The following is a 26,100-nucleotide window of genomic DNA, read 5'->3' as shown; positions in this document are numbered from 1 at the left end:
TTAATCTGTCTATGTGAATGTGGTAACCCCACAATTGCTTAGATGTTGTTGTGGAACTTGCGGGTATGAAAGATTTAATTAATCTCGTAGGTGTGATTAGATGTCTTTTTCTAAAGGTGCTTAGGGATCTCATACTTATGGAGTTCTGACTTGAGTTAAGTCAGCTTGGTTAGTTTAGTTCATTTTAGTCTTGTATCAAAAAAATATGAACCAAACCCTAATTTGACATAATCCTAGCATTCCTATGCACCCCATTTTCCTGTTTCCAACTTTTTCATTACAACACGTCAAATGTCATATACTCGCACGCTTGAATTCCAATTTGATCGATTTTAGTTTGGGTGCTACTTAGATTGATTGATCGAAATGTAGCAATTCACACCAAATTTTACGTGGTGCTACATATGTCAACTTAAGTTAGGGCCAACTCTTAACAAGGGTAGTAATAAGTTAGTGTGAGGCTTGTAAGATGAAGTGAAGAATTTCCAAATAAGGATTTCCTTCAAAGTTATATATTTGCAATGAATGCTTTAGAAAAATATTTATTTGTATTAATTATTTCCTTCATAACGCATATTTAATTTGTTGGTTATATATTTCTTACTATTAAATTTTATTGCACACATGTTTGATATGTTATTCATTCAAGAAGTAACTTACTATTTATAAAATATACACCATTTTATGAAGATAAATATGCAAGATTTTTATATGGAGTAAAATATTTCCAAGGAAGAAAGATTATGCTTTTACACATGCTAGTAGAGATGTAAGAACGACGGAAAGTTTATAATGAAAGTTTATGAGGAAAGATTTTTCCTGAGAAAATGAAGCTTTTTTATGTTAAAGTAGGAAAAAAATTTACTTTTTTCTTTTTTGTTTGTCTAGGTAAGTAATGTTTTAAGATTTGACATGAGATAAGACATGTGATCCATCACTATGTGTGATCCATCACTCGAGATTTGTCATGCTGAGTGCTTCCGAAGTTAATTAGGTGGCCAATAATAATTAAACTCACGAACACAAGTTGAGAATAGGTCATTCGGAATTACACATAACCCTAACATATTTGGTGTAGTTGTATATGAGGCCGGAGAGTAACAACTGAAATATAACCTTTCAATGTTATGAAACTTTATAGATTGTATTACATTTTTAGACAAATTTATTTACTAAAAAGAAAATTTATTTTCATTGTTAAATGTATATGAAATGTCTTTGACACAACCTTTTTTAAATGGTTTGGTATACTCCTTGATTCCTTATTGAGTTCTTCACTAATCACCACAAGATTGCGATGATCAATTTAAAAATTTTCGTTCTAGATTCAAAGAACTTTAGCTTCACACAATTGTCACACATCTTCTCCCGTTTACGAGCCTTTAATATCTTCCGAAAAGGATCAACGATCTCTTCATTTTTAAACATAAAATTTTCTCCGCATAAAAATATCAAAAGCATTAACATCAAGAGAATTTGATAAAATATTTTCTACCCTAAGGAAATCAACTTCGTTAACATTTAAATCAAAGACTTCACTTTTAGGGATTTCATCACGCGCATGATGTGTAGAAGTCTCATCAACAAAATTTTCAATATTATCTGAGAGATTTACCTTTTCCAATGGTTCCTCTTTCTCAGGATAAATATAGTACATTAGTGGAGAGACCCAATCTACTATAGATTCTTTCTCTTGATCAAATGACAAAGAACCTCCTACAAGATCTTCATTATTGATATCGATATCACAGGTTGATGGAGAATCCCAATCGATGAATCCTTGTGAAGGATCTTCCACATCTTCATGTTCAACATCATCATGAACATCTCCATGTTCAAAGGTTTCATAACATTCTAATCGTTCTTGGAGTTGCTGTATTTGTCTCCTCAAGTTGTCCATTTCGATATCTCGCAGGTCTCTTTCTTGAGCTGTTGGGGGTTGGTTAGCATGAGCATGATGTCCACAAACAGCGATAGAAATCAAGACTTTGAGCAACCTTAGCTTTGATACCAATTTGATACTGGACAAAAATGGAGACGGAAACAACTACACAAACTCACACTCAAAATGAAAGATAGAAGTTCAACACCCAAGAGATAACACCAAAGGGATATAGAATATCACCACCAAAATGATTAAAACAAGGGATACATAACTTTAGAAACTCACCACTCTAAGAATCAAACCAAAAAGATACAGAGATACAAGGAGAGCTCTCCTCTTACAAGCCAAAGACTGGTGTTTAAAACAAACTCTACTCTACCCTACACTTGCACACACAAGTATTATATAAGCTTAGAACAACCCTCTAAGCATAGGATAAGCATATAAGGTAGTTAAATAAGTAATAATGACAGAAAACAATCATTAATTAGTGCTGCAGACAAGGGGACAAACAGCCACCTTAATGCATATTCTCGAGAAGCCTGACCACTCAACTTAAAATGGTCATAACTTTCGGTGTACAACTCTAAATGGACTGAAACCTTTTTCATTGGAAAGATAAGATTATAAAATTCAAATTATACCTAGGCATGTCTTGGAAATGATGGATAATTGTACTGCCATAAGGGGTTTTAGTCTACCCAAAAAATGATGAAATTGACCCACATCAATTCTCATACTCGTGAAAGACTTATCACATGTGCTTTGTATTCAGTATCTCATACCAGAATGTTCCGGCCAGAGCCTTAGAATAATCTAAATCTCAAGGGGAAATTTATTATCCTTTTAATAAAGGACTTGAATTCCATCTTCAGAAAAGCTTTCTCACAATGTTAATTGCTATCACCCAACGCACCAAGTATATTGGGAGTATGAGTTTTTCCCTTTGATAGTATTTTCATGGAAAAACAACTCTTAAGGCTTGTTCAGCGTATAACACCTACACATCAACCCGAAGCCACCAACTTCGCCTGATCAAGATAAATCACAAAGATTCGATGTGTAACAGTCTTCGCAAATGAATTGCCCAATTCCATTATTAGCTGCGAACTATCTATAAGTTTAAGACTACAAGGACTATGGACTAAGATCTTGTGTGATAACTCTTTACCCACATTATAAACCATATTCAACGTAATCCAAGGGCATTTCACATGGAAAATATACATAGAACGATATTAAGCATGTAAAATAACATATGTCAAATACTCAAAAATAGATTAGTGAATAACAACTTTATTCATGATAAACTTATATGTCAACATGACATTGGGATTTAGGGCATAAACCCCAACAGATCAGTCATCAAAGAAGAGATCTAAGAAAGGAATCTATTCCAAAAGACGTTCTAGTTCTTGAAGAACATCAAGAACATCTAGATCTTGAAGAACACAAAGAACAAAAGATGAGCTTCGTTTCTTATTATGGGTGCGGTATTAATGTTCATCCAACATTACTCGGTTTTACGACCCAAAGCCCAGGAGATGTCGAATCATCAAGTAAGTAGCATAAACTGTTTTAAAAATTAATCTATCCATGTTTTTTTTTTTTTTTTTAAAACTTAAAAGCTCAGTGGGATCGCTTTATTTCGTTGCGATCTTTGATATGAATTTTGTTTCATATGTGCAAGAGGATCCCCAGCACCTTCTTCCCTTCCTCCTAGTGTGGTCGTTTTCCCTTCTTTTTTTTTCCCCTAAGCAACGGTGCCGCCGTTCTCTGTCCAACCCCGTCATCTGTCCAAGCTGCTACTCAGTTGGCCTTTTTTTTTTTTTTTTTTCCTTTGTGCTTTGTAGCTCTTTTTGTATTTTGCTGCTTGTTTATTTTCTGGGTTGCTCTTTTCCAACTCTTAGGCGCTTTGATCTTACTGTGAAGACTTTTGCAATCGATTTTGTGTTGGTTCCTATCTTTCCTGTAGTCCTTACATTGGACTATGACAATGCATATTCAGGTTTAGTCTCTCTTTTTGGTGTGTTACTAGTTCCAAGTGGAGGTTTAGATATGCTTACCTTAATCTGTGCCTTCTTTGCTTCTTTAATCGCCTTGTGCGGCTCCTTGAGAGAACCGACAAATTCTTTAACCCATTTCCTACCTTCTATAATTATTTTCGTACTGTTTTAGTTTATGTTGAGTCTGTTGTTCGGGAACCCATCCCATTTTCACTTTTAGAATCATCTCCATTCGGATCAAGAGTAGTGGAAGGATCCCCTATAACCCTTATTCAATTAAAACAAAAAATAGAAAAATAAAGATATAAATTTCGTGGATATTATTGCCTTTGGAAAAAAGAGAGATGACAACCTAGAAGTGCGCAATAGACATATCCTCAAATTCAACACCAAAAGGACGAAGAAGAAGAGCAGGAGTAGACATCACCACCACTAGTGAATTGGAAACATTTTCTAAATACTCATTTTTTAAGTTGTCTTATTATATTATTGATGTTGAATAGAAAGAGTGCCAAAACAACACTACAAGAAATTCGCCCATTAGTGGAGACACTATCAGCGTCGACCCTTTAGTCGACGCTAATTGTACGAAAAAACACACTTTTAGCGTCGAATTTGGTGTCGGCATTAATGTGTCGTTGCTAATAACCTAGTGGGAAATTTTACCTCGCGTGGGTTGAGCAATAGCAATGACATTTCAGTATTAGCGTCCACTTTCGTTGACGCTAATAAATAACTATCAGCGTCGACGTCGGGGTCGACGCTAATAATAGGTCATTTGCGTCGACCCCATGATCCTGTATAATTTTATTTTTTTATTTTTATTATTTTTTTTAAAAAAAAAAAAACATTGAAAAGCATCAATGTCGACCAAAAAGCCGACGTTGATAATAGTTTATCAGCGTCCCCTTTAGGTCGACGCTAATGACCATGTATAAAAAAATTAATTTTTTTTTTTGAAAAAATTGAAAAGCATCAGCGTCGACCAATAAGTCGATGCTGATAATAGGTTATCAGCGTCGACTCCTGCGAGTCGACGCTAATAACCTATTATCAACGTCCATTTTAGGTTGACGCTAATGACAATATATAAAAAAATTAATTTCTTTTTTTTTTTTGAAAAATTGAAAAGTATCAGCTTCGACCTAAAAGTCAATTCTGATAACCTCTTATCAGCGTCCACTTTAGGTCGACGCTAATGATCCCGTATAACAAAAGAAAAAATCATCTAAACTTATTAAACTTTTTTAAAAAAATAAAAAAATAAAATTGAGTTAAATGCTATTTTAATCTTTGGGTTTTTAACGACTTTAATTTTTTATAGATAGGTTTTATTCTGTATCATAAATGAAATTTTATTTCAAACCAATCAAAACCTGTCAGGTGGTCATGTCCCATAAAAAAACATAAAAATGAAGAAAATAGAAAATACATATACATATATACAAAAAAAATTAAAAAATAAGGAAGGAGTGGCAAAAAAAAAAAAAAACTCTACAAAAAATTAATGATTTTCATATTATTAGTAAAGTTTTCTGTTTTCTGTTTTTTCTATTTTCTAATCTTATGAATTAATATTTTCTATTTCTTTTTTTTTGGTTTTAAAAAAATTTATCCTTGTGCATTAGTCCAATCAATAATGATAAGATCAATTTGATCGATCCTCACGCATTAGTTTGATCGATCAAACTATATGAATTTTGTATTATTTCATGCTTGTGTATTAGTCCGATTAATCATTATAAGATCAATCCGATTGATCGTGATCCAATCAAATGATCAATCGAACTTGACACGATTAAAGGTTTGATAGAATATCAAATCAATACTAATGCATTAGTCCGATCATTGTAAGATCGAATAAACCATAATCTTTTTTTTTTCTTCGTTTTTTAATTTTCATTTTTCTTTAATTTTTTTAATTTGTTTTAAAAAATAACTAGGCAAATTTTGGCACTTTACTAAATAATTTTTATTTAATAATTTTATATATGTCAAGTATGATTGATCTAACTCTATCACGATCGATCAGACTAATTAATGCACTATGATTGATCGGATGGTCTATCGATCATATTGTTCTATCATGATCGATCAATCTACTACACTAGAATCGATCAGACATTCGATCGAACCTTCACTGTGTCAAGTCTGGTCGATCAAACTCTATCACGATCGATAGATCATCCGATCATTCATGATAGATCAATAAGATCAATAGATCATCCGATCAATCATGATAGATCAATAAGATTCATAGATCATCCAATCAATCATGATAGATTAATAGGATCGATAGATCATCCGATCAATCATGGTAGATCATTTGATCGATCATGATAGATCAATAGGATCGATAGATCATCCGATCGATCATGATGTATCCATATTTAGGATCGATAGATTATCCGATCGATCATGATATATCAATAGGATCGATAGATCAAACGATCGATCATGATAGATCAATAGGATCGATAGATCATTTGATCGATCATGATAGATCAATAGGATCGATAGATCATTCGATCGATCATGATAGATTAATTGGATGGATAGATCATCATCCGATCGATCATGATAGATCAATAGGATCGATATATCATCCGATCGATCATGATAGATTAATAGGATCGATAAATCATCCGATCGATCATGATAGATCAATAGGATCGATAAATCATCCGATCAATCATGGTAGAAGATCCGATTGGTCATGAAAGATCAATAGGATCGATAGATCATCCGATCGATCATGGTAGATCATCCGATCGATCAGACTAATTAATGCAATAGGATCAATCGCACGATAGCTAGATCGAACATTCACTGTCTCAAGTATGATTGATCGAACTCATTCAAGTTAGCTAGATCGAACATTCAAATTAATGTTTTAGTTTGTGTTTGGTTTGTTGTTCAGGAGCACATCCCATTTTCATTTTTAGAATCATCTCCATTCGGATGAAGAGGACTGGGAAGGATCCCCTATAACCCTTATTCAATTAAAACAAAAAATAGAAAAATAAAGAGATAAATTTCGTGGATATTATTGCCTTTGGAAAAAAAGAGAGATGACAACCTAGAAGTGAACAGTGGACATATCCTCAAATTCAACACCAAAAGGACGAAGAAGAAGGGCAGGAGCAGACATCACCGCCACCAGTGAATTGGAAATTAACTAATCTAAATACTCATTTTTTAGTTGTCTTATTATATTATTGATGTTGAATACTGAGTCTTTCAAATGCCAAAACAACGTGCCTTAGCTTGAATAATTATGAGCAAGTTGCTCATAAAACTCTTTCAAAGCCTTCACGTACTAAAGTTGCCCTCAAGTCTTAATGTATTGAATAATTATGAGCAAGTTGCTTGTTACAATATTATTTCCTGTATTGCTTGTATAGCACCAGCAGAGATCGAGGAATTGGGCAAATGGTCAACCGGGCCTTGTTTCCTGCTGGAATCTAATTCCAATTCAATTAATTTTTAAACAAATTAATTGAAAGATTTATTTTAAAGTATTTGATTTTTACATGCGTTTTTGACAGGATTAACTGATTATGTGCATTCCCACATGTACTTTATACAATTACTTCTGAGAATCACGTGGTGTAAAAATATGTCAATTTAAACTAAATTAAAAGAAAACTTTGTCCTTTGTCAATAAACGGTATTGTAATAATTTTATTTTTAATTTTAATAAATTTTGCATTTTTATTTTGACCCCTATTTTAATATATTTTTCATTTATATTTAGCCTCGATAGACAATAATTTCTGCTTCCCTGGCCTCCCTGACAAGCATAATAGGAAACTCAAGAATATAATCTTAATTTTTGGTACAACACGTGTACACGTGCGAGCTTTTCGCTAGGTCTTCTTTAAAGTTAAAATTTTAGTAGCAACTTACAAAATAATAAAAAAAAATTAGTAGCAGTTGTCGGTAGCATGTGTTCTTCCACCATGGCCGGACGTTCGAAGGATGATATATATGTAAAGAATCAGAGAGACAGCTAACGTTTAGTCTATTTTCTTCTAAGCGCTCTTAATCTGATGAATAATTATGAGCAAGTTGCTTGGTACAACGTGGCTTGGTTCCGGTCAACGTGCATGTACAACGTTGCTTCCACCATGGCGGGACGTTCGAAGGATGTTATATTTATGAGCAAGTTGCTCTAGCTTAAGTCTTAATGTATTGAATAATTACGAGCAAGTTGCCAGGCATTGGCGCCGTGGATATCTAACCATTTCTTTAAATATTTACGTTCTTCTACTGGCTACCAATATTACACAGTGGGAGTAACAAGCAACGGTTTGGGAAGACAGCCCGTCTAAATCTAAAGCTGTAAGTATAACTGCTTCATTTATGCATCAACGTTTTCGTTTGCATTTAGTTTGAACTCTTAATTTGATCAAATAACAGTTATTGTGAGGATTCTTCAAGAAAGATGTGATGCATGTAATTGTCTCAGTCATTATACGGTTTGTTAGTTCATCGTTGGAGTAAGAAGAAATGAAATAAAATCTACAACTTTTATGGTTACTATTTAATGACTTTTAAGAGTGCTAATATTATCAATATGGCGGCTATTAGGCGACAGACAGAGGAGATAGAGATGGGGAGAAGTAAGCGTTCAAGTTAGAATTGGCTAGTGTGCTGAGTCTTGAAATTAAGTGGCTTCTCGAGGATGATGTTTTACTCCAACTGTCTGCCCGGTTTAAGAGTGAATGGTTAATTTTGTCTTCTACGTAATATGAGTAATAAAACTAAGAATAAGATGAATTTCGATTCCATTTAAGACTCGGCCAACAATTATTGCATTCTATGAAAAGATTGTAGTGGCATGGTATTAAAAGCAATATTTAAGTTATAAATATTGAAATTTATAACTATGTACCATTAAGCTTAAACCGTAATTTCTATTTTACTATGCTAATGTGACTGTATCCATCAGTTATTGGATTTAGCCTTTATTTAAAACCAAAAAAGTCTAAACGTGATGGCACTACTACATCAGTCAAGTAGTATGCAAGTGGGATAGGAGTTAAGTATTTATAATTACTCTTTATATATAAATATAAAATCCGAAACACATGAAATAGCTCAGATATAGGTATCATAAATACTTACTGGTGTGATATTTGTAAATTGTGTTTTTTTTTATATGAGTATTTTGCAGTTGCCTTGTTTGACAGCGCTGGTGTCATTTGCTTTTTTATTTTCAAAGTACTTTTTATTTTTTTTTTTATTTTTTTTTATTCATATATATGGAACGCAAAAACTAAATTTCTATGTACACGAAATATATACCATATGGTCTATATATGTTCCGTGTTTCACCTAACATACTTCATATATAATCTGACAGATTAAGAATGACAACAAATACTCTCTCAAGCACAATTGTTCTTGAAGTTCTTAGAAATGACAATTATGCGAATTGGAGTGCTTCGATGAAAAACTATTTGTTGGCTCAAGATCTTTGGGACATTGTCGAAGCAACCACGGAACCTCCTAAACCAGAAGATGATGCAGTTGAATTCAAGGCTTGGAGAAAGAACAATGCTGCAGCTTTACATCCAATTCAAATTTCATGTGGGGTGGACATACAATCTGAGATAAGGGAAATCAGTTCCGCCAAAACTGTTTGGGAGAAATTGGCTACAATGTACGGGCCAGGAATCTCATCAAACATCCCAGCTGACTCCTTGTCAAACATTCCAAGTGACTCCTTATCAAACAATCCAGGTGACGCTCTCTCCCTCGATCTCTCAATCTCTTGACATGCATGCAACCTCTTATGACTAGACTGTAGCGCCTACATTAGTTATGAAACCACTTTCAAATTGGAAGGCTACGAAGAGGAATTAGCCAAAAAGAAATGCTCTCTGGTGGGCCTTTTATAGGCAAAAGTATTAGCTTACATAGTAAGCTGATGACAACGGTAATAAAACAGCTAAAAAAATATTGAGCTAAAGAAAAATTGGACCGGATTTCACTTGTGCGAGACTAGACGTGATATATATAAGGCCCAATGTGTAGTGTGACGACCCTTTTATTTTTTTTATTTTTTTTTTATTACAAAACATAGAACAAGTCATCGCAGTGGCACGACTACGTGTCGCTCAGCCAACATAGACACATGCCCATAACATGCGCCTGATATACAAAAGCACCCAAAAATAAGGACACTATAGTCCTATCCCACTACGACTGTCGCTATGGGCTTCAATCGTAGTAACCCAAATACTGTGCTACCGGATCATCGTCCGCCTCAGGAGTACCTGCAGTCACAGGAATAGCATCTACACGGTTGTGGTGGTATCCACATTTGCATAGGTGAAATGATGAGTTCACCGCCTTAGCATGAAACATACTAAGACCTCAGTGGTATAAGACTAACTGAGTTTTCACAAAGAACCAACCGTTATTTTATTTTTAGTCATGCGAGTACTATATTAGCCACAATTTACTAATAGCTAATGTAGCAAACACCGACTATTCAGAAATACACTTAAAACATACTACATAGCTGTGAAAATATGTAGAAGTTCCAGACATCCCTCCTTAGAAGTTTCCATATATAGACCCCTCTATAATAATACTTTTCATTGGTCGTTCAGGCATACGTGCATACAATCACTTCATCACAGATATCATGCATACACATAGGTCTAAAGCAAGGAACATGGCATCTAACTCTTTCATACTAGGATAACATCCTTCAACAACACACTCGCAACACCATCTCTAATCGTATTTCAGTTTCGTACCTTGAACGTCAGTAGATCATGAGAGCACTAGAGTTAAACTCAATTATGCTAACATGTCTTTCCTGAAGAACAATAACAGTCAACCTTCTTACTCATAGACATGCCATTACTCGCGCTCGGGTAGTCATGTATCCATGTACTTTCAAGTTCAATGTATGATCTTAACACATGCAACTATCCGATAGAAATATACATAAGCTCTTTTCCATTAAAACTCTTATGCATATTAACACATCTAGTAAAAGCTACTCATAATATAAAAATATCACTCATAAAACAATGTTATACATGATATGCATGAACTGGGGCTACTGATACTGATATGCTGCTAATACTGATATGCTGATACTGCTGGGGTATGTATGCTCTATACTACATGCTCTATGTTCTGTGCTTGACCAGTATATATTTCACTATTGTATCACGCTGAAATCATGCAGTTGCTAATTCACGTTCTCTCAAAACTAAACCCATCCAACCTTTAAACCAACACTTTGAAATCATTCAAAACATAGTTTCTTCATAAAACATAAACAGTTTCAACATGACATGTTCTTAAACTCAAAACATAGTTTCATAAAACATAAACAGTTTCAACAAGAGATGTTCTCAAACAATTTTGCATAATTTCAATCTCAACCGCAGAACTTAACACTTTAAATCAATTCAATACTTTTCACTCTTGCACTATTTCTTAAACATCATTGATATAATTTGAACATAATCAAAACTAATCAAATCATCTCAAAACATACATTTCATCATATGGTTAGTTCGGTTTCATAAATGATATATATCTTTTTATCAATCCAATACATATAAAAATACATATTTTCTCAATGAGTGGAATACCCACCTCAAGTCGCTTGTACTCCCAAATATTCAAACGACTCTAAGCTCAACCGCAATGTGCTGCTAAAACACAATACATTGCATTAATTAGCATTCCAACTAATAATCACACCTAGTGGCATTTTGAATCGCTCAAAAGCCGTATTACTAATTTACCCATAAAGTTCTAACATTCCTAAGTATTTATTAAACCTAATATTGTTAACCCATAAACAGAACTTAGGGGTTAATCAAAACAATATAGCATCTTAACAAAATATCCAAAACAAATGTCTATGGAAAACTTACCAAAAGTTCACCAAGCAGTGACCAAATGCTCGGGATGCTCCTGGCAACTCCAAACCACACCAAACCTAGAGAAAATGCCAAGTTAAACTCATTTCTACAAGATTTAACAAAAACCTCTAAAAGATGTGAGTTTAATATTTACCTTAAAACGTTCGGTCAAAACGTAGATCGGGCTTCGAGGATTACGCTATCGAAGTTGGATCTAAGATTGGACGGCTGGATTTCAAGATATCATGATTTTTAGGTGAAAAAACCATAGGAAATAACGAAGGAAAACCGAAGAAACAGAAAGAAATGGGCGTACTGCCCATTTTAATTCGGACCCCGTCCGGACGGGCATCACAAACCGTCCGGACGTGTGTCATTTAGGCAGACCGTCCGGACGAGCACTAACCATCGTCCGGACGCGCTCCGTTTAAGAAGACGTGTGCCACATAGCAGGCCGTCCGAACGAACACTGACTACCGTCCGGATGCGCGTCGTTTAAGAAGACAATACACCGTTCATTGTGAACCGTCCGGACACTTTAAAGCAGGCGTCCGGACGCGCGTGGAATGAGGCGTCAGCCACGTGGTGATAAGGTACCGTCCGGACGAGCCTGTTGAACCGTCCAGACGCGCCCTATTAATTTTATTATTTAATCCATTTTTTCGCATTTTATTCATTTTCTCACATATTTTCCTTGTATAATTTATTTCTTTGGCCCATAACTATTCTATGCACGTCCTATTGTATTTTCCAACTGTCTAAGTAATTCTAGTTGTTTATCCCATTATGTTTTATTCTTAAAATGGCAATTAACATTAGGGACATCACATGTAGACTAGGCCTAATATCTAAAGATACTAAAGGAGGTCCCTAAGTGTATATAAAGCCAAAGAGAAACTTATTTCCAACCAATGTGAGACAAGGGAAAAAGTGTTTGGAACACATATACACTCCAACAATCCCCCCACATGTTAATTACAAACATTATAATAAGAAAAATCTTGAGAAAGCATGCATCAATGTGGTACCCATGGGTTTTAACCACACTTAGAATAAATAAGTAGGAACTTAGTGAATCATGGTGGAATTAAACTTCTTCAAGCCATCCACAAGTAGACAAAACTTATTATCCACAGAGCTTCTTTTATATTAGTTTTATTCTATAGCAAGTTCGCTTCTTATACAGGCTATGTGCCTCTAGGGTTTCATGATTGCGTTAGAGACCTACCTTAATCTCATAAGAAGTGGCACCATCTCTTCACTCATATAGGTGACATCAATAAAAAATGCGTGCATAATACACCCCATCCGAGCCGGTAGGGACTATGCACCCATTAAGAGCTTTAAGTTCATCCTTAATTATTCTATATTTATACTGTCTCACACCATAAGAATGGACTCATTACTAATCTTCTAACTAAAAATAGGGGAGGATAAATGAAAGTACCTCACAGAGACACTTGCAACTTAATTTTTTTTACCTATTAAACCTCATTTACGGGATCTCTAATTATAGAAGCTGGGTGTCCATTGCAGTGTCATAGCTTGGGTATCACTCCTATTACCCTCGATGTTTTGGTCACCAGTCTTCTTACCAGTGGCTTGGTCAAAGAATCGGCCAAGTTCCTTTCTGAATTTACAAATTCCATGGAGATTTTACCATTTTCAATGAGCTGCCAATAATATTATGCCTTAATCTAATATATCAACTTTTCCAGTTATAGATCCTGCTCTTTGGTTGAGCTATGGTAGTCTAACAATGACAATGAATACACATAGGTCGAACTATGTTAGTATATAAAGGTAAACCAAAAATCAAAAATCACATAGGTCGAACTATGTTAGTATACACATAGGTCGAACTATGTTAGTCATCTAAATCAAAAATCATATTAGCATCACAATATCCTTCTAATACAGTAGGATAACCACAATATGAGAATAAAAAAATTTGTTGTGCCTTTTATTTTTCAATTTTGTTTACATATAAGTGAAACGACAGTGTTTTAGAAAACAAATGGGCCTTCCATTTTTCTACAGTAGATGTACTGTATAGTTTTAAACTACAGCACTGAAGTCGGATCCTATGTACATGTGCTAGATGCGGTGGAAATGTAACTTGGTATGCCACTAGGCCCACCCACTTGATTATCTTAAAAGGTCTTATGTATCAAGAGCTCAACTTCACCTTCTTCTTGAATCTCAACTTCCTCTTTCTCTCCTTTTAGGAATACTTTATCCCTTACCTCGAATTGCAATTCTCGTTTTAGACAGTCGACATAGCCACCTCTTTCGACTACTCTGCACCCCCCCCATCTTCTGTTTTGATGAGCGCCACTTTTTCTCAGGTGTCCTGAACTAGCTTTGGGCCTAACAACTTTCTTTTGCTGACGTTGTGCCAGTATATGGGAGACTGACACTTACGCCTGTAGAATGCCTCATAAGGTGGCATTCCGATTGTTGCATAGTAATTGTTGTTGTACGTGAACTCAATCAATGGAATATACTGTATCAAACTTAAATTCCCTTGAAATCCAAAACACATGCCCACGACATATCTTCAAGTATTTGAATGGTCCTCTCCGACTGACCATTGTTCTACAGGTGGAATGCAACGTTGAACTTCAACTGAGTCCTCATTTCCTTCTATAAGCTTTGTCGAAATCTCAAACTGAATTGGTGGTCGTGATATGACACAATAGGATTCGATACTCCGTGCAATTACACTATGTTCTGGACGTCGGATCCTATGTACATGTGCTAGATGCGGTGGAAAAGTAACTTGGTATGCCACTAGGCCCACCCACTTGATTATCTTAAAAGGTCTTATGTATCAAGAGCTCAACTTCACCTTCTTCTTGAATCTCAACTTCCTCTTTCTCTCCTTTTAGGAATACTTTATCCCTTACCTCGAATTGCAATTCTCGTTTTAGACAATCGACATAGCCACCTCTTTCGACTACTCTGCACCCCCGCCATCTTCTGTTTTGATGAACGCCACTTTTTCTCAGGTGTCCTGAACTAGCTTTGGGCCTAACAACTTTCTTTTGCTGACGTTGTGCCAATATATGGGAGACTGACACTTACGCCTGTAGAATGCCTCATAAGGTGGCATTCCGATTGTTGCATAGTAATTGTTGTTGTAGGTGAACTCAATCAATGGAATATACTGTATCAAACTTAAATTCCCTTGAAATCCAAAACACATGCCCACGACATATCTTCAAGTATTTGAATGGTCCTCTCCGACGTCTGACCATTGTTCTACAGGTGGAATGCAACGTTGAACTTCAACTGAGTCCTCATTTCCTTCTATAAGCTTTGTCGAAATCTCAAACTGAATTGGTGGTCGTGATATGACACAATAGGATTCGATACTCCGTGCAATTACACTATGTTCTGGACGTAATATATTGGCAATTTTCCATGCAATCAAACATATTAAACTTTAAGCACATATTGAAGTATTGAACAACAAAACTTATCCTTGAAGCGTAAAAAAAATATGCCATAAAACAAAATAACCAAATATCACAGATCCTTCTTGTTTGAGACTACAGCTAATTAAAAAGAAAGGCATAAAAATGAAAGTTTAAAATTTAAACAAAGCACAAAATTTATCAAACAATGAAATAAATAAACACTTGAAAGCAATGAAAAAAATGAGACAATGACACGTACCTAGGAAACGAGATTCAAGAAAAGAAATGGTGAATCAATGAGAGAACAATTTTTAATGCTCCGTTTGTTTCGGCGAAAAATTGTTTTTGGAAAATGATTTATGCATTTTCCTGTGTTTGGTAGGGGCGAAAATAATAGTTAACTGAAAAATGATTTCCATTTGACCAAAAATGCTTAGTAAATTTTGAAAAATGATTTACGATTTTTAAAAGTGTAAATCATTTTTCCCAGATGGCAGACGTAGTCGACCCTCTTTTAAACGACTCACTTGACTTTCACGTACAAGCAGTCAACCATTATTGGAATCCAGCAACCATCATTGGATTCCGATAAGCCAGATTCCGACACTGGTTGGAATCAGGTCGGTGCCGGAATTTGAAATTTTCTATCGGAATTCGGCAATGTCCGGCCACCGTTGCCGAATTTCTGCGATACTGTGCCAGATTTCGGCCAAATGGGCCAGAATGGTCAGATCCCCTCCATCTGGCCGGGATCATGCTAGAATGGCCGGGATGGCCGGGATCCGGCACAAATGGCCAGATACCGGCTACTTTAAAAACATTTTTTTAAAATAATCCCAATTTGTAAAATATATGATTATTGTTAGTCAATGTGTATATCTTAGTTAAACATAATTTTTTAGTTGTTTTTTTTTTTTTTTTATATTATTTTGCATTAATATTTTTATGTTGTGAATAAAAATTGATTTTTATAAGTTAATATGAGTGGATGAAAATAAAAAAGTATTTGTGCTTTTTCGTATGCACTAAACACTGAAAAATGTTTTCGGCGGAAAACATTTTCCTGAAAAATGACTTCCAAAAAAATATTTTACGCCAGAAACCATTTTACGCCGAAAAAAACGGAGAATAAGAATTTGTACAAGCAGAGAATTTCAGGTACTAGTTTGTGGAGAAAGGCGGGTGTTGGAGGATTTTTGGTGGAGACATTGTTCAAAGCTAGATCTTGTAAACTCGGCTGGTTTTTCTTCAACATGAACCCTCCTGTCACGGTCTTCAACCCTCTCTGGTCACGATGGATGTTTGATGAGACTGTGTGGTGCGTTCCTGTTCGGTACGTGACCTGTACTCACCGGGGGTTTTCTCTTTCTACTCTCGCGCATGTGAGTCACAGCTTACTTTTTCGGTTTCGGAAAGTGTCGATCTGGGATCTGGAAGGTCAGCTGTTGTTGGGGGGGCTCCTAGAGAAGGCGCGTGCTTTACACACGCTGGTTCCGGTGGTTTTTTTTCCGGAGCCTGCATTTCTGGGTTTTTTGTTTGTTTTTTGTTTGTATATTCTTATCTTGATTCACAGTCTACCAATTTGGTAGTTGCTTTAAGCTAGGTTTTCCTAGCTTTGTGGGTAGAGAATTTTTTTCTCTAATCTCTCCTAAGGCCTTCGGGCATTGTTGTTATTCGCCAATGGACGTTTGTAGCAGCCTTCGTTGCTTTGTTCTTTTATCTGGTATTTTGGACTTATGTAACCCTTTGGGGTCTATTTTCCAGTAATGAAGAAGGTTATTGTGTTCAAAAAAAGAATTGCCAAAAAAAGGTCGTTTAAAGTGTTATGAGGGCTGATAGATAATACCTACACCCACATACCCCAAATCCCCTATATGGGTATTTGGAGGATAGCCAAAATAAGGATCGCGCGCCCAAGGTACTGGGCCGAATAGCCAAAATGGACACAGACTAAGGTACTAGGCTGAATAGCTGCCCAATACCCTTATGGGCAGGCCAATTTTTAACTGGCCCGATGCCGAGTCTTAGATTAACCTAGCTAGTTTAATATTTTGGAATCATATGAATTAAGAACAAAAACAAACACTTTACATAACTCACCAATTAACCACAGTCGCCCTACTAAATTCTAGAAATACTTCCATGTGATACTAGATTAAAATTAGCTAGAAAACATAAATATTAAATTGGTAGTGAAAATTGAAATTTTGACTTCTAACTGAAAGACAAGTGTGTGCGCAAAGTGTCAACAAAAATTAAGCACAGCGGAAAGTAAAAGACACAGAGATTTTTGTTGACGAAGTGGAAACTCAATTAAGAGAAAAACCACTCTGGGACAGCCAAACCCAGGAATTCCACTATTCAGAAGACAAAGCTAGATACAAGATAGTAACACTCACATATACCCAATGCAGTGGTCGTACCTTGCTCTCTGATGTGTAACTTAACACGAACGCTTCCCAACCAGGTCACCTACCTGAAGGGGTCTTCAATGGAATCCTTTACCTTAGGGCTAACCCCTAAGATAGACTTCAGATGTAGCGCAGCAACAATACACTTGAAATGGCTTCAGAGGAAATATCATGTCACTGAGCAATTGTGGAATTCAATACCGAATTCTTGCATTTCTCAATGCCCAGGGGCCTCTATTTATAATCTGGGGGCTTAAATGAGCGTCAGACAAAATATACCTGGGCGCCGTCCGGACGGTGGACATGGGCCGTTCGGACGGACAACTGTGCGAAAAGATTTTCTGAAAATTTCACGGGGAAATCTTTCCTGTTTAAGAGCCTCGTCCGGACGGGATGGCACATCGTCCGGACGATCGCACGTCCGCTGCAAGTAATTTCCTTATAAGGCTTCGCGCGTCCGGACCATGGGGGATGAGCGTCCGGACGGCTGAACTTCAACACGCAATTTCCATATTTGATGTGCGTGCGTCCGGACCATGAGAGGCAGTCGTCCGGACGGTTGAAGTCTAATTGGCAATTTTCTTCTTTGATGAACGCGTGTCCGGACCACAGCAGTCAGACGTCCGGACGGTGATATTTGAATTGCGATTCTTGCCTTAAGGAGACGCGTGTCCGGAAGGGATACCACATTGTCCGAACGGTTGATCGATTTTCCCTTTATTGGAACTTGGAAAGATTCTGAGACTGTTCGAGTACTGAGAGGCCTCCGGATGTGCTGCTGAAACGTCCGGACGGATGCAAGCTGGATAGAACCTTCTCGACACAGTGGAGGGTCCGGATGGAGAGACACGTCGTCCGGACGGATAATGCTTGGTCTGTCTGGAGTCCGGACTGTATGGCACGTGGTCTGGACGGATGGAACAGTGATAGATGGGCGTCCGAACGGGATGGCTCGATCGTCCGGACGGCTGACAGGGAACTGAAAATCTTCTGACTCTGAAGCACTACTGAATAGTAGAATCCCTGTGAAGCATCTTTACACACACAAGTGATTTTGTCCAAACACAGAATGAGGCCAAAATACTAACAGGTAGATTCTAAGGTATTAATGTGTGTCATAATGGTATTCACCCCCAATAAAAAAAAAGAAGTTACCGCATCTTTAATTTAATTCGTGTTAAAACTTTGGGCATCTACTTCCCAATTTATCCTTCAATGTGTATTTGGGGAGTTTAACTTTCTAATATTCAAAATTGAATTTTAAAATTGATAAAGAACTTTTTTTTTTAAAATTTAATTTTATTTCACTTTATATATGAGGAAGCTATGGTTATTACATGGATCAACCAAACACGAATGATAACCGGGTTAATTATGGGTCAATTGTGAATCAGACAAGTCAACTTGAACCCAAATTGTGAGTTTGGACAGCCCAAATGTGATCTGAACATGAATATAGTTAACTTATTGATGCCGGACAGAACTAAGATTGTTTTGACAACGTAAAATAATAGCAAAAACTAAGAATTAAAGATTGAAACCAGAATTAAAGAAGAGAGAAAATAACAAACAGGAAAAAGAAAGACCATAGTTGCCCAAATAAACAAATAGAAAAATAACTCTGAAAGATTGAAATTTAATTGATACTTAAAAACTGAAATGAAAAACAACACATACAAGATGCCTTTATATAGGCTAGATTTAGACTGCTTGCCAAGCAAAATACTTAGAGACAACAAAATTCTTGTAGGCCAAGAAAAAAAATATTACTCTAAAAAGAATCTACAAATATTTTGTATGATTTTTTTTTTAAAATTTTTGTACTGTCAAATCTTATGCCTAATTATCTCCTGTTATATCAATATATATATATAAGTTCATGTTGGATTCGTGTCTTATATTTTATAACCACAACATGAGTTTTTTAGTTTCGACTCACTCATTTTACTCTACAGTAAGCTTGGCAGGGGCAGGCAGTGAAAACAACGACCTCCTTCAGTATCAGTATGAGCCCTTACGTACGGCTATCAATAATGGTGACTGGGATGCCGCAAAGGGTTTCCTTAGCAACCAAGAAGATGCAAAGAGTGCAAGAATTTCAGTCCATGGACGTACTGCTCTTCACGTGGCTGTCTTTACAGGACATACTAAAATTGTGGAGAAGTTAGTGGAGTTAATGTCGGAAAAGGAATTAGAAATAAAAGACGACAATGGTGTGACAGCTCTAGCCCAGGCTGCTATTCTACAAAATATCCAGATGGTAGATTGCATGCGTAGAAGGAACACTAACTTACTTAACATCCCAGACAAATCGAATAGTATTCCACTGATAACGGCTCTAGAGTATGGAAATATAGAAGTGGCTCGCTATCTCTATTCTGTCTCTCTGCCATTGCAAACATTAAGCGACACCGATGGTGCGACGGCTCTTACCCATTTCATACTTCTCAATAATTTTGGTAAGATCTATTTATTCATTCTTGTTTTGAAATATTGAATCATTTCCCTTTTGTTAATTAATTATGTTTCTACTGTACAACACAATAGATGTTGCTCTACACTTGCTCCAGCATTGCCCACGTTCTGCTATTGTTCCAAACAAGTATGATACCTCCAGTTTGGCCGCATTGGCTTCGATGTCTTCTTCATTCCCCAGTGGGAACCACCACGTATTTTGGAAAAACTGGATCTACGCATGTAAGTATCATTTCTCTTCCTTTTTTCCTCCAAGAACCCATTATTATAGACAGTATCAAATTCCATGGTCAAACGTTACGTGAAGTTTGCCGATTAGGATTGACGCTAAATTTCAATTTTGATGTCCTTGATGACGTGGCATGTTTTAAACCTTTTATTTCTTTAAAGGCATCTCAGCCGTCAACCGGCTCCTATCCATTTCAAATGAAATGGAGAGGATCCGATTTCACGGTTTAAGATCTTCAGTACGTATAATAATCTCATAAATCATATTCAATGCAATTAATTAACCATTTATATGCATGTACTTGATAAATAATAATCACAAAAGATAAATATGTAAATTGGTTATATGCCCAATGTTCATTAAATAAATCAGTGAATAAACAATTCTATTCTATTTAAATCAAAATGTCTTACAAACTAATTAGAGTTCAAGGCACCATCCGTAACAATTAACATGGTTGATCTCAAGCGGGCCTAAATTTTTAGGAATGATTCTAGCAACCACCAACCAAAAGAATGAACATTGAAAGGCAAGCTCACAGCAGCCATAGATATGTTCAGATCTATGTGCCTCAAGCATGTGCTACGGAATAATCCCAGGATAAAAAAATTATGAAAAATATAGAGAGATCTTGAAAATCGACTTCTAGATTGTAGTGGAACAAAATTGAATTCCTTTCCTCTTGTCTCCCCTTGCCCCTCTCACTCCCTAAGGAATTAGAGGGCTCTCACAAGAGAATGATAAATCAATTCACTTTCATTCAAAAAGATTACTAAATGTTCAAATCAGTTGTGAGTGAATTAGCATATTACTCTCTCATCATGGGCTCCTCCATGTATAAAGTTGTGAATACTTGTAGAGGTAGGATCACTTAGAGTGGGAATTAAAACAGATTGCCACTTAGACTCCTAGTGGGGGACAGCCACAGGGAAGTGAGGAGGCTAGGGCTAAAACCCTAGCCTCTACTCACTAAATTAAAGGAGGCCCATGTGGCTTTTAACCCTAGCCCATTCATCCTATAAGCGTACATTAAGATTGGGTTTCATCCTAATCCCAGCCCCCTATCTTTTCTCCTAGATTGTCTTACACAAGCTCTTACCAGTGTCTCATTGTGGTGCATGATGTAGAATAAAACATGGCAATAATAAAATAAATAATAGCCTGTTACCACAGTCAAATTACACTAGCTACCTTCAAGAGGGATCTAAAGAAAAAAATAAAATAAAATAAAAGAATTCTCAATAAGCCTATGACACTTGTCATCTCATGACCTATCATAGGTTACTATTAATTACAATTAATTCCACTTACTAATTGTAAGTGAAAATTAATTGTAACTAAACTCTAGTTAATATTTTTTTAATTAAACAATTAATCCCTTGGACAATTCTTATTAGGAACAATTGATTCCTCCATGAAATATATTTTGTAGTTGAATTTAAGTCAATTAGACTATCCCTTTAAGTCACTACCTATTTTCCTTGACTTTCCAATTAAATCACATAATTATTCTCTCACTTGTGAAATATCATTTCATGAAGCAAATAAATATTTTTGCAACTCTTACTAAAATGCTCTCGCTAGAGACTAAGAATAATTAATCCATTATATCTCAAGGAAAAATTTCTTATCTCTTTGATCTAGTCAAAGGATTTGGATTCCTTCTTGATAATGGAGTTCCCACAATGCTATATGTGATCACCCAATGACTGAGAATTTTGTCTGCAAAATATGTAACTCTTAAATGCATCAAAGTGACCTACACTTAACATTTGAGTCTACGATCCTCTCAAGATTTAGAATCAATGTTGTAAGAAGTCTTGAAGTTTTACATCATTCCTTCTGATAGTGTTTTAATGGAATGAAAACTCCGGCGGTCCATTCATTGCATTAAATTCGCACCAGCACATCAATCAAAAGTCACCCCTTCATATGACCAAGATAAATCATCATGGTTGATGTGTTACAGTCTTATGAAATGAAATGCTAGTTCCAGTACTGACTGCGAGCATTGAGTTATAAATTGTGAGGTTTATGGCTTAGGATCTTCTATATGATAATCTCATGCATTACTCTCACCATAGACCATATTCATTGCAATCTAATGACCATTTACATGCACATGAAAAATGCTTATTCAATGCAATCTACGGACCATGTGCTATATGCTCAATGATTATTAAACATATCAGTAAATAATTTTTTTTATTTAATTTAGATCAAAGTATCTTATAAACCAGTTGGAGTTTAGGGCACTAACTACTTAAACAGTTTAGTGTACAATCCTTAACAAGACATGGAAAAACAGAATCACAGTAGGCATCAACCACTAGCAAGATTCAAGCAAATATCCCTAAAATAAAATTTTCTAGCCTTCGGGCATCACCTATTAACATAGGAACCAAAAATGGGGAAGGCATGCCAATCCAATTAATCAAACCAAATTCAATTTTAGTTGTTCAATCAATTTGTTCTTTAATATTATATGCTTTCCTATTTATTATTAATTTCAAGGAACAAACAAAATTTATATGACGTATATAAACTTGAAGAAATTTATATTTCGTTTGGTACATTGCATTTGTATGTTTTCTTTGTGGTTTAAAGTATGACGGGTATTCATTGGACTTATTTTCTGAAAGGTATACCCATTGGATTAGTGCATTCCACTACTGAAATTCATATAGACATCCACAAATCAAATAAACACGAAAGTGATGAAATAAAGATTAGCACATCAGGTATGTCATCGCCTAAACTCCTTTTCTTAAGGATATATATATATATATATATATGCAACATTGAGAATATTTGGGTATCTTTAATGTACGTGTACGTGGCGCATAAGCACAATAATATTTGAATATCACATTAATTAAAATCTTACTTTCCAATAGCATACATGATTATAAAATAGTTAGATTTTCAATTTGGGGTGATAATTTTCTAACTTGTTTATGTGAGTGGGTTTCATTGTCACTTTGCAGTGCTAGGCGTATTGCGTTGGCTAGCTTCAAATCTCATTAAGCTCTTGGGTATTTACATCTCCACTTGATTAATTTCATACCATTGTGATAAATATTGTTAAACTTCCTTATATCCTACTTCAATTTGTTTTTCTTTTTGCTGGTCAATCTATTATTTTTCTTTTAATCTAGTTAAGTTATTGACGCAGTTATTGATAATTGACCTAGGAATCAAGCAAATATATGAAATGAAGTTGCTCCATCACCAGGCTCATCAAATTCTACTTCAAATGTGTACTCAATTAAAGCAAATGAATGGCGATTATGTTAATGGAGCCATCTTCCAATCTACCAAGGGAGGGGTTGTTGAGTTCATCGACGAGATAGTTAAAGTAGATCACCAACTACTGCATAGCACTGATACAATGGGAAGAAAAATATTTTTTTACGCTGTCCTGCATCGTCAAGCAAAAATTTTTAGCCTTATATACGGGATTGATGCGAAAAATTCAATTACAAATGCTACAGATACAGCAAATAGCACTATCTTGCACATGGCAGGGATGTTAGAACCTTACACTAAACGTGATCGCATTGCAGGAGAAGCTTTGAAGATGCAGAGTGAACTTCAATGGTTTCAGGTCATATCTTTAAGTCCATATTTTTCTAATATGCTTACACATATAAGTTGGATGCTTTGAGTTATTTTAAATCAAATAAAATTACCAGCCTGTAAAATAAGGCAACTTTTCCCCTTTCAAATCTATATCATTTCAAGGATCGAACCTATAAAAGTTATAAAGGGTCGGTGACAACTACCTTCATGATAAATTATGATGTCTTCTTTTAGGAATGGTTGTAGTTCTCCTTTTCAAGACTAAACTTTCACAAAGATAATGAAGAATTCGGTGGGTACCCTATTATAGGTTAAAAAGCGTTGAATTGACTTTGATGAAGTTCAACCGCCTGATTCAATTAGAGAGTGGAAACTCATTATTCCACATTCATCATCAAACTAGAATGAAGTTGAGCATTGCTGCCATAAACTAAATTGTTATTTTTATTTTTGCATATTTATAAAACAAGGATTTTCAATCGTATATGATTTCAACGTTATAGTTCATAGTTGTAAAAAACCAAAATCCATTTCTTTAATTAAGGTCATTCTGTATTTAGAAATAAGAGATTTAATGGATAACAAGAGATGCCACAAAAGGAAGCATGAATTCACTTGTCAATAATTGCTTAAATTTCTCTTTTAATATTTTAGTCAATAAATGCAGGAGGTGGAGAGAATTTGCACTCCTTGGATTAACATAATTCGAAATGATACAGAGATGACACCTAGAGAACTTTTTACCCATAACCACAAGGACATGGTGAAGCAAGGAGAGAAATGGATGAAGGGCACAGCAACCTCTTGTACAGTAGTAGGAGCTCTCATTATTACCATAATGTTCACTGCAGCATTCACTGTTCCCGGTGGTAATGATCAAAATACAGGGTTCCCAATGTTCTCACATAAAAAGTTATTTACCGTTTTTATCATAGCCGATGCATTATCACTATTTTCTTCATCAGCTTCGGTATTGGTCTTTCTGGGAATCCTTACATCGCGTTATGCAGAAGAAGATTTTCTCCGATCCTTGCCCACAAAAATGATAATAGGACTTTCTACTCTATTCCTCTCTATTGCAACTATGATGGTAGCCTTTTGTGCTGGTCTTTTCATTATGCTGCCCGAAAAATCATGGATGACCATTCCTGTCATTTGCCTCGCTAGTGTTACGGTCATCTTATTCGGTTTTATGCAGTTTCCAGTTCTTTTCGACATGTTCAAGTCAACATATGGACCAAGTATCTTCAATAGGAAAATGAAACGTTTGTTTTAAGTAATTTATTTTGATAGTTGGGGTTACTAAAGAAAATAAGAGTTCAAAATGAACAATTTGTGATCATTCGACTTTGATGTATTAAGCGTATTGGTCTGACTCTCTCATAATTGATTAATCATTTATCATTCGTATATTTTTTTTTTCTTTATCTTTATATTCCCAATCGATTGAAAAAGTTCTACTTGCAAATCTCAACTCTAGCAGAATGAGTACATGTTAATAATTTATCATTCGTATAATTATAACAAGTATCTATGTGAGTTTTACTCTTTTGTATCGTTAGGCTACTCCAAAAAAGTTCTTCTAAGGCTCCACAATCTCGAAATCTAAGAAATGACTTATCATAAGTCCTAAATCCGAGTAAAAACAAGTCCTAAATCCTAAATAACTCAAAATAGGCTTTTTGTTTGTCGGTTGAACAATTAGATAGAGGGGTGGAACGTTCGGCCTTGACATCGAATTTTAGTTAGTCAAGGGCGAACGTCGGTGCTAGGACAGAATCCTAAATCCTAACTGAAAAGCCACAAAACCACTTTTACATAAGTACTAAGGACTTAACATGATTCATAAAAGAGTCCTTAGCCATAATAATGCCTCCATGCAAAACTTGGTACGTTAAATCTCACCAAACTACTAATCTAGTATTAAAACCAAAAACTAACTAGAGATACCAAAACTATAATTTAGGGCGTGAAAATGAACTAAACAGCATAACAACAACTTAAGAAATGAGTTAGGTTACGAATGTTACCTAATTTTTCGCATAGAATCGACATTTTACTTTATCATTCGTTTACAATAACAGCTACAATTTTTATTTATGAAAATTTTTCCCTTGAAAACATATCATAACTGATCACGTCAACACCGATATTTCATAAACATGTGAACATCATACTACGTAGCTGTG

At 35.5% G+C, this 26,100-nt stretch overlaps 1 protein-coding gene across 1 annotated transcript; it reads left to right on the top strand.

Moving 5' to 3' along the window:
• The first annotated feature begins 8,098 nt into the window (after nt 1–8,098).
• Nucleotides 8,099–25,311, top strand: LOC133880131 (ankyrin repeat-containing protein NPR4-like). The gene is made up of 8 exons (XM_062319011.1): nt 8,099–8,235; nt 9,260–9,639; nt 19,581–20,084; nt 20,173–20,322; nt 22,972–23,070; nt 23,317–23,364; nt 23,524–23,936; nt 24,579–25,311. The coding sequence occupies exons 2-8, from the start codon at nt 9,267–9,269 to the stop codon at nt 25,185–25,187; spliced, it is 2,196 nt and encodes a 731-aa protein (XP_062174995.1). The 5' UTR covers nt 8,099–8,235; nt 9,260–9,266; the 3' UTR covers nt 25,188–25,311.
• Nucleotides 25,312–26,100: the final 789 nt, after the last annotated feature.

Source organism: Alnus glutinosa, chromosome 10 (genome assembly GCF_958979055.1).
Source record: "Alnus glutinosa chromosome 10, dhAlnGlut1.1, whole genome shotgun sequence".
NCBI lineage: Eukaryota > Viridiplantae > Streptophyta > Magnoliopsida > Fagales > Betulaceae > Alnus > Alnus glutinosa.
Note: the sequence above shows the minus strand (reverse complement) of the source record. Positions and strands in the feature narration are given on the sequence as shown.

Bases quoted from the DNA above. Each gene is read 5' to 3' on its own strand.
- LOC133880131 (XM_062319011.1), top strand. From the start codon at position 9,267: ATGACAACAAATACTCTCTCAAGCACAATTGTTCTTGAAGTTCTTAGA. The intron at 20,323-22,971 runs GTAAGTATCATT...ATTTTCTGAAAG, and splicing joins GAAAAACTGGATCTACGCAT to GTATACCCATTGGATTAGTG. The intron at 23,071-23,316 runs GTATGTCATCGC...GTCACTTTGCAG, and splicing joins AATAAAGATTAGCACATCAG to TGCTAGGCGTATTGCGTTGG.